Below are 11,929 nucleotides of genomic sequence, written 5' to 3' on the forward strand. Positions count from 1 at the left end.
TTAAGAGTAAATTGCTAAATAGAATACCACAAATGAATCGTGCTGTTGCACATAACCAACAAACAGGATTAGAAAGGGGGACACAAAGTGCTCAACTCTCACAGCAGGAGCCACCAAATCAGTGTTCATGTCAGATGCTTCATCTAAGAGAAATGCAGAATGAAAACTAGTGTCTGCTCAAACAAGACAGCGAAAGAAAAAGAAGGCAGCTTATGTTCAAATCCTGAAAACAATGTAATGTGCAGAAGCTAGTTTTCTTCTTGTAGCGCTGTTGGATAAAATCTGAATTTTGTTCATACGTTACAAATTCATTTTCCTACTCCTTTGCCAGCACTCAAAACAACACAACTAGAAGCACTATCAGCAGCTCACAACATTACTGGCAAGAACCACTGCCTTTTCATTTATACGAAGTGCATCATCATCCAGAAAAGAAATGGAAGATCATCAACCCATAGCAAGAACCCCTACAGGTAAATGCTTCATCCAGGAAGCACCACAGAGATGAATGCCAGAAGAGCAACACTCGAACAGTTGGAGGCAACGATCCCAGCAGTTCTGAATCATAGAACCGCGAGTAACACTCAAAACAGTGCAAGTTTTAGCTAGCAGAAGAAACACAAGAGCTGATAAGTTTTCTCGACCTATATCAATCTATATGTAAAAGTAGGTGTCTAGTTCTGCTGTCATTGTGTCCGAGGCAGCCAAAATTCTGAGGAGTTGAACTGTCAGGACTCCTGCTCCGTTCTTTCTCTACTCTGCGTGGACATCCGGGTATCGCAGCCTACCATAGGCTGAATAAGCAGAAATAATGAGTCAGTTAGGCATCAGACCATTAATCAATGACAAGAACAAGTAGTCAAAACCTGAAACAATATAATTTGCAAGGAACTAAACTTTTATGCACTATCTATAGTAGGATACTATCGATCTGAATTTTCTTATCAAGTTAGAAACTTAGTATCTTCTCTGCAAAGATGAAACGAGACGACTGAACTTGATTTGGCTTTTTAGGTTCCATAATTTCTACTCCCTCCGTTCCATATTAGTCGTCGCTGATTTAGTACAAAGTTGTACTAAACCAGCGACGAGTAATATGGAACGGAGGGAGTACTAGCGGCAAAATATTATGAAAATGATGAACTGAATTATCTGAATCAAGAAAAGAAATGTGGAACTAGTAGTTTCGACTGGCTTCAGAGTTCAGACCATCTTTTACCATGTGTACACAGACTGATACATCCACATGGCATTGGCACCTACTATTCCCATGCAACTACTTTTACCTTCCTACAAGACTACATCAGTGTCAGAAAAGTCCCAAGCCCTAACAAAACATATCATAATATCCTTTTTCCAAGCACGATCAGACTAACACTCACTAAAGTAACACTCTAAATATTTCTTTTGAATTTTAAGACTCTAAATATCATGTTCATGCAGTAAGCAATATCAAATCTAACATCTGCACGAAAGAGATTCAAGACCACCAGTACATTTCTCGGCAAGGAAGATCACTAGGAAGCAAACCAGTAATGTAAATCTCAAAGTTTTACAAAATAAAATAAAATGACAAGACCGATAATAGTACAACTCATGTACAAAACCGGACAATAATATAGCTCATGTGCAGAAACTAGATTTAATTTAGATTCTAGGAACCTGAATTTTGCTCACAGGTTATTCAACACAAGTGAAATAGGCTCAATGCGTAAAACGGATACCACAATCTTCTTTGTTAAGGCTGAAAAGACATTTAATTAACTGATTCGTCTATTTCAGTTCCATAGTTTTTACTTGGGACAGAATAGCACCAAATAGAGGAACTAAATTATCTGAATCAAGGACAGTAGTATGAAACCAACACTTTCCATATCAAGGTTGCTGTGAAATGAACAATAAACTGCAAGACAACAACAGCTGCAGACAATTCCAAACACCTAAAAGTTTCAGTTAACTGTTTTTCAGACTACAACAATTTCAGTAAACAGTTTGTCAGACCATAACAGTTTAAGTAAACTGATTTTCAAGCACAAGCAGATTAACACCCACTGAAACAAACACCTAAATCTGTACACTGTGCGTAACAAATTCAGTCAAAGACTACCATTAGGAAGTTGGGAGATGGAGAGTAGCTCTCACCAGGGGTCCTGGACAGGCACAGGACAATCTGGAGGGTCTCGCCGTTGCGTCCGTGGGGCAGGTTGACGACGAGCGGGATCAAACGCCCGTAGCGGCCCGCTCGGACGCACATGACGATGTCGAAGGGGAGGATGTCGGGGTGGGGGTGGCGGTGGGGGCCGATGCGGCTGTACAGCTCGTTCCTCAGCTCGTACACGGACCTCCCCGTGAAATGGAACTCGGACCAGCCGTCCTCGGCGAAGCCCCCCTCGGCGCTCGCTCGCACGAACCGGATCAGCCGCCGCACCCCTCGCTCGCGTCCCAGCATGTCGGGGAGTTCTCGGGGTCTGCGGCCCTGCAGTCGAGTCGCAGAAAACCATGGTTATTTTTTATCAAGAAGCAGAGTTGGCAACCAACATCAAGAACTGCACAAATTCGGCAAGAACAGAGCCAGAGATTTCTCTCAGGCGAACTCACCAGAGTCGGAGGAGCTAGGCCTAGCGGACTGTTCGGGTCTCTGAGAGGGATAGGCTCGACGGTCCAGTACATCATGGTGCTGACGTTGTTGATGCCGTCGACGGTGACGTTCTTCAAGCGTAGGTACTTGCCGGTGTACTTCCCGTTGGCGCGGAGGTAGCGGCCGCCGGCGTTGCGGAGCAGGACGTCGTCCCTGAATCCCGTCTCGGCGGCCAGCCACATGACGGCCTGCAACTGCGGCTGGTCGTAGTCGCGCTGCTCGGCGCGGAAGCCGATGTGGCCGGGCGGCGCCCGCGTGGCCGTGGCGGCGAGGTAGCGGCCGTTGGCGGCGTTGTAGAGGAGCAGGTACGGCTCGGGCGCGTCGCCTTGGTGGATGTGCACCGCCCAGGCCGCCCTCAGCGCCGCGCGGCGGCGGTGGAGGGAGACGCTCTTCCCGTCGATGTTGGCGTGGAGGTACTTGCCGTGCACGCGGCTCCGCAGCCACACGTACTGCCTGTCGTGGAACTTGTCCATCGGTCGCCGGCGGTGGGCGCTGCTGCGCGGTGGCGGGAGGAGGGGTTTCTTGGGGCTCCGGCGAGCTCTGTCTGTTGGCTGTTGGTTGAGGCGGTTACGCCGGGCGCCAACGCCAAGGCGGGGTATTTGAAGGTGCCTGACACTGACACCATCGCTTTTTTTTTTCTTGAGTAACGACACCATCGCTGTTCAGCCAGGGCTTTGGGTTTCGGGCCTGCGGGCCGTTTCCTCGGCCCGGCCCACACTCCCGAGCGCCACCTCTCCTCCGATTCCCGAACAGACGCGTGGTGGCGGCGGCCGGCAGCGCCACTCCCTCCACGCTGCCCCTCCGCGCCGGCGCGGCGAAGAACCGGCCGGCGGCACTGCTTCTCTCCTTGCCCTGCCCCGGCACGCCGCACGCACGCCTGGCACCAGCGAAGCGAGGCAGCGCAACGACGGCGGGGAGGCAAACCACTCGGGGAGACTGCTTGCTGCTGCTCGCCCGCTCGCCATCCTCTGCTTTGTGCTAAGCCTGCGTGCTGCGTGTGCGTGTGCGTGCGTGACACCTTTTATTTATTTATTTTTGATCTGGCCTGCGTGACACCTGCTGCCTGCTTGTCTGTGTGGTGTTTGTTCTAGCCCGATTTGATATCAATTACTCAAAAATATATATTTACGTTTCACTTTGTTTTTTGTGGTTGTGGTGATGTGGAGTTACCCCGTTGTTGTAAAATTGTGTGATGCGAAGTACATGGATTTTGTCGTTGGGGAGCCATTCATGTTTCGACATGATGGTTTAGCTATTGAATGTTCCATGAGTGTTTATGGGTTGTCTCGGACTATCTTGGCAACGATAATATCATTGATTCTGCTGCTAAGATAGCCATGGTGTCTAGTTCTCTTGTGTCACTATTCTAGATGTCAACAATTAAGGGCATCCCCGCTAGGTGATCACTCTTGCTTCCCATCTCCCTTAGCAAAAGCGCCCCCGTTACCCACCTCGTATCCCGACATCGGGGCCCTTTTCTTCTCGTCTTGGACACTTGACGCGTGTTAGGTCCCCGTGGGGAGACCCGCCCCGGTAGTGATACACGTGCGTACACTTGGAGGCTTGAGATCAGAAGCGAAAAAATAGAGACGACATGATGACATCATTGACGGGGACTTGGGTAGCTCTTTATTGAGGGTGGTGTAGGGAAGCAACGGGTAGTATGGAAGGGCCAATGGCGTAGCTTGAGAGGACTAGGCATCATGCTTTGGGAGGGAAAGGAAAAGGGGAAGTAGTGGCCAGCGACGACATATGGATGCGAAGTGTGACTATGTGTGAGCTTCATTTAACTATTTGTGGTGTGTTTTATAGTGTCCTTGCAGAGCTAGTAGAGTTAGCATTCGACGAATCTGGATCTCTTCGACCAAAGTGCCACTGTTCAGGTGGTTTATCACATCTGCCTCTTTTTATCTTCTCAATGGTCGTAAAGTCAGAGGAAGCACTCCCCCCTCACCCCTTCGTTTTATATAAGGTCTAACTAATATTTTTGTCAATTTCGCTATATTTGCTCACATTATGCTTAGGGAAAGCAACCACCTTAATTACCTACTATGCAACACACTCATGCACATGTGCTAGCTTGGCCATGTGATGAGTGTACGAGGGTCCGCACCCATTGGTAAGTGCAACCTTCAATTATGTTTTGATTTTCTTATCAGATGGGAAATAAATAATATGAAAAATAATAGAGTCAGCGACAATTAATATGAATTGGAGGGACTATGTGATTATAGGTCGTCGGTTCGAATCCCATTTTCCCTAGAAAAATCTACAATGGTACAAGTGTTTTTGGAGTTGGGCCCATCGAAATGAAAGGGAGGGATTATGCTGATATGTCCTTCTGTCAAAGGCTTTATGCTTCTTCAATCTTAAGTTGGCATCATCTTCATCTGAATTTCTGACGTGTCAGAGGTGCTTTTCATGCATGTTTCGAGTTAAGACCTAGGGCGAGATGCTAGCGACCTCGCTAGGACCCATGGCGAAAACTGTGATATCAGCTAACATCATAATCAACATGTAGGATCATCATGATATACACTATCATCATTATCCCATCCTCGAGGGTGGGTGATTGGTGAGGTCTTAGGACATCTTCAACGTCGGCCCTAAAAAATGGAAACACTATTTATCCCACGGATGCGGATACGGGAGCCAGCCATCCAACCCTGTCCCCTAAACATATGTCCCTATTTTTTTTCTTGATCCACAATACTCAAAATAATAGCATATCAAATCTTAGATGAGTTAAAATATTCAAGTGTGACAGTAGTTCAAATGTAAAATAGTTCAAACATGAATTCAACTCGCATATATGTTCTAGTTGTCTCTTTTAACGTCCACAGATACTCAATCAGATCTTCCTTAAGCTACTCATGAGTTGGTCGATGCCGAATTTTTGTTGACGCATTTGGACAAACTCATCAAATGTGACAGGATTCTAATTTTGAAGTTGCATAACCCATGTTCTCAAATTCGAAATCCCCGACGGCATCTTCACCCTCACCCTTCATGATCATGTTGTGCATGATCACGCAACATGTCATCACCTCCCACCAGGTCTCTAAATCCCATTGTTTAGCAGGTCCACAAACAACGACAAAACGGATTTGGAGCACTTCAAATGCCCTATCCAAATGCACTTAAACAAGCTTCTGCATGCTCCGCGTCTACAAGGACCGCCTGCATCATCACCATTTCATCCGCATAGTCCTCCTTGTCGGATAGTCATCAGATGACTCAACATAGTTCTCATGATGCACTCCATGTCTTATCCATTGCTTCAAAGGGAGAAAAAATATCAAAAATTTAGCATGGGCATCTCACCACACACTTGCGGGGCATGGCGACCCCCACAGACGACATCTGTAGGGGAGGATGGTACATGTGTGACGGACAAACGATAGGTGTGGAACGATGGCATAGGCAAAGCTACATGCCGAAGGTGTGGAGGTCATGCGAGGGCTTGGCGGGCGGGCGGCTTGGTACAGTGGTGACGGCGTCCAGGGGGGAAGTGGATGCAGAGAAATGGGAAAGGGATGGAGACACGGGGTCCGGGTGTGGTTTTGGATGGGCCGGGGGTGTCGGAGTCATACGTGATGGAGGTCCAGACTCCCACCAAGCCCCCCTAGTTTGCTTCTGGTTTGTGAGAAAGCAAACATGCGGAGTGGTCCATGGACCGATGTTGGATGACGTTATATGGAAAACCGTGCCCGGACAACTCGGTTCAGACGTTTGCGGGCGAATTGAGGGTCCACTCTGAACATGTCCTTAGACATGACAATGGTGAACGTTAGGAAGTTTGTACCTAGTCCGAAAAGAAAAGTTTATACCTGGAGTAGAAATTGGACCGCAGTCCCTACATTCCATCATAATGAAAGAGAAAAAAAGTATTCATTGCATTAGTCGTGTTTGTCTTCAATGATTGATGTAGAGACCAAGGGTTATCGTCCTTTTCTAGAAAGAAGTTGACTTTGTGTTTCAACAATAAATTAATTTTATACTTTCTGCCTGTGCCGATCTCGACATCCTGCTGAGCGTGTTCTGTGAGAACTCCTATCAAAGAAAGATCAATCATCTCCATCCAAGTTTATGCTAATGGTTCTTCAGAGATACGAGCTAGTAAAATTGTGCATCATAGGAACTTGGAATTAACAACACTGCTGTAAAGAAAAACTAACCACATATTGTTTATGAGTAAACCACATCTTGATCATCATCTTGTGCTTGTGTATGTCAGCGCGTGTGCAAGCTACGTAGTTGCAAGGACAATATATGTGCCCAAATAGCATGGTGCCTCCGCATTATGAATTCGGAAAATAGATTCACAAAAATCTACTCCCTCTGTTCCTAAATATAAGTCTTTTTAGAGATTTCAATAAGGACTATCAGCCTACAGGTCTGAGGGCCGTTTTCTCGGCCTGGCCAACACTTCAGAGCCTCTCTATATTCCTCCCGCACACAGGCCCGCACGGGTTCCATCCTTTTCCCGAGCAGATACGCCGCGGTGGCGGCCGTGGTCGGCAGCACCTCTCCTTCCCTTCATCAGCAAGCCTCTCCCTCCATCGTTGTGGCCACGAAGCGGCCGGCAGCACTGCTCCCTTGTTGCATTGTTCCAGTGAGCGCACGTACCCTGCCACGACCAGCCGGCGCGACGACACCGAGGTGAGGGAACCACCATCAGATCGGCGAGACTGCGAGGATTTGCTGTTTGCTGTTGCTCACTAGCGCTTGGAAGGAAGTGTTGGTCTGCCATGAGATTCACCCGGTGTTTTAGTTGCGCTGCGCGTTGCCCTCTACTCACAATGATGTGTGCGTTGTGCTGAATGACAACACGACGCCTGCTGGTGGTGTCTCACTTTTTTGTGTTTCACTTTGATCTCTTCAATGTTAATTACTCAACTTTACCTCTCATTTTTTACTTAACTTCTTAGTGGTTCAATTCTTTGTTGTTTCACTTTTTGTGAGAACAAACCTTTCATTTATTTTTATTATATTTTTTTAAAAGAAGCCCTAGCTGAGCGAGGCGATGCGCCACACAGTTCCTTGATCGACGGATCATGGAGATGACATGTTGATTATCCCTCTATAGTAGGTGTTTAATCTCCTTAACAATCGCTGCATTGGCTGATCAATCTGGATCTCATCTCATGATAGTTAGTCGGTAGTTCAGAATCGGTCTCAATGATGAGCGCTCAGACACCATTCCTGAGCAAGGCTAATTCCTTCTATGCATGCCAAAAGTTCAGCTTCCAAAGGACTGTCGCAATTATGAAGATGTTTGCAAGAGGAGAGTACAATTGAACCGCTGTCATCCCTGAGGATCATGTTGGCTCCTCCCCAAGGATGGAGCCGGCGTGGGCGAGCTGGGGCCATGGCCCCCCTTCCTCCCATGGCAAACTTTTTCCCGAAATCATTGCCCCGCCCCTCAATATTTCTCTTTCCCATTGGACCCCTTTAGTAAGATTCCTGCCTCCGTCCGTGCACCTACTATGCTAGCTTCAGCGTTGAAACCACCATCCATGTTCAGCTTGTTGCTTAGTTCGAATGTCTAACACATTGTAATTGTGGCAGCGACACAATAAGATTCTCTCGGCTCCATTTGTGTATCTGTGGTGTGATATTGGTTCTAGTGCCGCCATGGTGCTCGTACAATTAGATTTCGACAAATCAAGATCTCTAGATCATGTAATATTTTGTTTAGGTGCTTATCTCGTCCGCCACTTTGTCTTCTCTATAGCGATAAAGGTGGAGGAAGCAAAATTTTCTATTATACTTTTTCTGCAAGACTTTATGTTTCTTCAATATTTAGTTGGTATCATTTTCGGTATGAGATTTTGGACACACCAGAGGGGTTTCTTCTGTTTGTTCAAGTTAAGACCTTGGCTGAGATGGTAATGCTACATGTGTTCGGTGGTGATGCTAGAACCCATGGCATCTGGTGAGCATGCATTTGGATGTCTTAGACACTGTAGGACTATTGCCTAAAACTGAAAAAAGGCTTTTCGGCAAATTTGTGTGTAAGGTGACATCATAGGCTACACATAGTGTTGCTTTTGTATACATTGTAAACATTGTTTTTCGTGTTTCTGTTCCAACTACCATACCATCTTTGATGGTGTACGCTTGATGAGATCTTGGAAAAAATTAGTTGACTGTTCCTAGTTTCTATAGAAGTCATGCATAAATCGTCGAGTGTAGGAATTTTGTATCCAAAGTAGTGAAAATTCGGCCACTACCCTACATTCTATCTGAAGATCCAAATAATAAAAACCATTTGCGGTGTTGGTGAGTTTGGTTTTCAACCTTAGATTGATCTTATAATTTCTCTAAAGACCAATAAGAACTTAAGAAGTGATCGACTTTTCTCAAAACAATGTTTTTTTTCCAAAGGCTTGCTTCTCAAGCGCAAACTTCTCGCTGGCTCTAGGGATCCAGTTGGCCTCTGTAGCCGCATTCCGAGATTCTATTGTGTTTACACTCTACGGTCCAATAGAATTGAATCACGTACTAAAGTGTAATAGGCAAAATGCCCGCTTCGTCTCCAAAATAAATCTTCTCTTTAGCCTTCATTTTTTTTCTTGAAGCCTCCATGGAGTTGGAACAACAATATATGTTCTTTAGAAAAAATGAACACGTATATTCAGTATATGTTGTTTAGATAAACGTTTCCAATTGAGATTAGTTCACTTTTCAATACTCAACTTACCACTCTGCTCTCAACCATGAACTAGAAAACTAGTTAATGCACACATCCAACTTGTCAATCCGTTAAAGAATCAATCTCAAGCTTGGTTGACACCAGTTGTCACTAATGAGGCTGGTTTTCACCTTCTTGACTGGCCTATTAGTGTTGTAACGTCACACCTCCTTACATGTAGGACCCACCTAGAGAAAAATGGTATGTTCGTACCAATACCACATCAATTTTAGTTGCGATGTTTATACAACAACCATAGTAAATAGTAACAACACATATTACTGACTCTCCAAACACATATGCAATATAATTTAAATCATAGCATCTTATACATGATATCCCATACAATACTTTGAAGGAAGTTTAAGTAATACTTGTATACTAGTAGGAACAAATTTCACTAGCCCCTACTACGACGACAACATCATATAATTCTCACAACATACTATTACTAACTCCTTTTCTTCAAGAAAGACAACTCCAAACTAGAATATATTGTTCATGGTGACAAATGGACTTGAAGGAGTTTGCAAATCAAAACTTGGATTTTGGTTATCAGCGCCAATTGTAGATTGCAAGGCGAGTGCTTGCCAGAAATTAAAGCTATTCTCCATTTTCCATGGGTCAGCATCATCGAGCTCCACGTTGTTGATGCTATAGCGTTGGCTTCCTGACCCTTTGCTCTGTAGCCTCATGAAGTACTTCTGTGCATGGCTCGAAATCTGGGCTGGAGTCCTACTAGTGACGAAGTACTTTGATATGTCCTTCCATTTTCCACCACCACATGCACTCAACCCATGGAGAAAGAGCCTAGAATAACCATGTTCAAGATGAACTAGTTAGGTTAATTATTTCAAGGACATATTGATTATTAATATATTGGTGAAAAAATGCAATAGTTGGAGTATTAAAACTTGTAACCAAATATTAACCCTTGTGCTAGTAAAGGACATCTCTCTTTATCTTTTACGATGTTATAATATAATAGGTGATAATAGGTGATTATAAATAAATAAGGAATTTCATAACTACCATGGTCATATATTGATAATAGATATAAATAGACCATGATAATACTTGCAATAGTAGTTTCATTCTTTACTATGAATATATAATTAACTACTCCATCTTTAATTGTAAGGACAAGCGTCGGTGGTATTAACTTATTAATGGAAGCACAATAATGAAATAAAGTCGGTTGTTCACAAACGAAATATATACATCTTCGTACTATTGTTTCTGGTAAATGTGAAATGGGCACTATGAGTACAACAAAAATAAAAAAACAAACCTCCGATTCATGATAATGAAAACCCACATAATGGTCAATAATATGCTTTCTACTAAAATACACCCGACATCTCCAAGAGAATAATCAAAATGAAATAATTTTTTAAATCCCATGGAAAATTAAGAAGGATGAAACATGAATAACCTGTGTTCCTCTATGGTCCAAAACCCCTTGGCACGTGGTGCAAGCACTGGTTGAGGGATGCACATCTTATTCTTCAACACCACCTTGTTCTCCTCCACCATCAGCACCTCTCCTTGTATCTCCATGGTTCGCATACTCTCCAATGGACGCCCAAACAAAATACCCATTCCTTCCATGGCAACCTCCTTTTGCAATCCAAAGTTTTTATTCACAAGGCCATCCACAGTGTAAATGACACCATGGTCACTATTGGTACCATTGTACTCCTTCTCTGGACACTGCAACATATGCATCTCTGTAACAAGATCATGATACAAGTCTGTTACCTGTTGCATGGACTTCCTAGGGAACCATGCTTTGAGATTGGCCACAATATCATGCTTCTTGTCCTTCTCATGGCTGGTAACATCATTGTTGTAGTAGTTGTTGAGACGATCAATGATTGATCTTGCCCCCTCTACCTCAGAGGGGTTCCACTCCTGGTTGACTCTTTGATTCATGGAGGAAATTTGAGGCTTTTTCAGGGAAAACTTATGGGAGTTGGATAAAACTATGAGAGGTATGATACCGAAAGATTGTTTGTATGGAGAGGGTGACCAGGAGGGTACGATATTTATAGCATCACCATATAGCAAATCTTTTTCTGATGGTAAAACATGATTAAAAGACTATAAATGCTAGTGACATGTATCTTCTGTATGAAATATTATATCTGATTTATGACATATCGAGACTACCAATTTCATATCTAATTTATTGCCAATATAGTTTCGGCGGACAATGAATGCATATTTCAATTGTACTTATAATTCTTTTCCCAAAATATATATACCTACGTCACATATACGATCCATTAAGTGCTATATAATCAAAGCGTATCTTGCTATAAGTCGTGATATTACACACACTATTTTGACTTGCCATGTGACAGTGTAGAAGGTCAAACACTGACATCAGAGTCTTGATCTTGTCTATCTTCTAAAGGATGTTCTAAAGAATCTATAAATGGCACAAATTATATATATATTTCTCCACTCGATATTTCTTCTACGTGCACATCAATTTAATGGACACCACGAAAAATTACGATTCAGATATACATATGGTTGACCGGCGAATGATCGCATGGGTGTATGATTCAAGAAAGTTAAGTCATGGG

General features: G+C 44.1%; 2 protein-coding genes across 2 annotated transcripts; both read right to left on the reverse strand.

Annotated features, from left to right (window-relative positions):
• Positions 1-386: 386 nt before the first annotated feature.
• LOC125525038 lies at positions 387-3,403 on the reverse strand. Its single transcript, XM_048690058.1, has 3 exons — positions 2,599-3,403; positions 2,143-2,476; positions 387-794 (listed from the first exon to the last, which is right to left on the reverse strand). Exons 1-3 carry the CDS (start codon positions 3,292-3,294, stop codon positions 754-756), a joined length of 1,071 nt encoding a protein of 356 aa, XP_048546015.1. The 5' UTR covers positions 3,295-3,403; the 3' UTR covers positions 387-753.
• Positions 3,404-9,820: 6,417 nt separating this feature from the next.
• On the reverse strand, positions 9,821-11,270 carry LOC125518403. Its single transcript, XM_048683255.1, has 3 exons — positions 11,097-11,270; positions 10,771-11,048; positions 9,821-10,145 (listed from the first exon to the last, which is right to left on the reverse strand). Exons 1-3 carry the CDS (start codon positions 11,268-11,270, stop codon positions 9,821-9,823), a joined length of 777 nt encoding a protein of 258 aa, XP_048539212.1.
• Positions 11,271-11,929: the final 659 nt, after the last annotated feature.

The sequence above is a fragment of the Triticum urartu genome, chromosome 7 (assembly GCF_003073215.2).
Source record: "Triticum urartu cultivar G1812 chromosome 7, Tu2.1, whole genome shotgun sequence".
NCBI classification, from domain to species: Eukaryota; Viridiplantae; Streptophyta; class Magnoliopsida; order Poales; family Poaceae; genus Triticum; species Triticum urartu.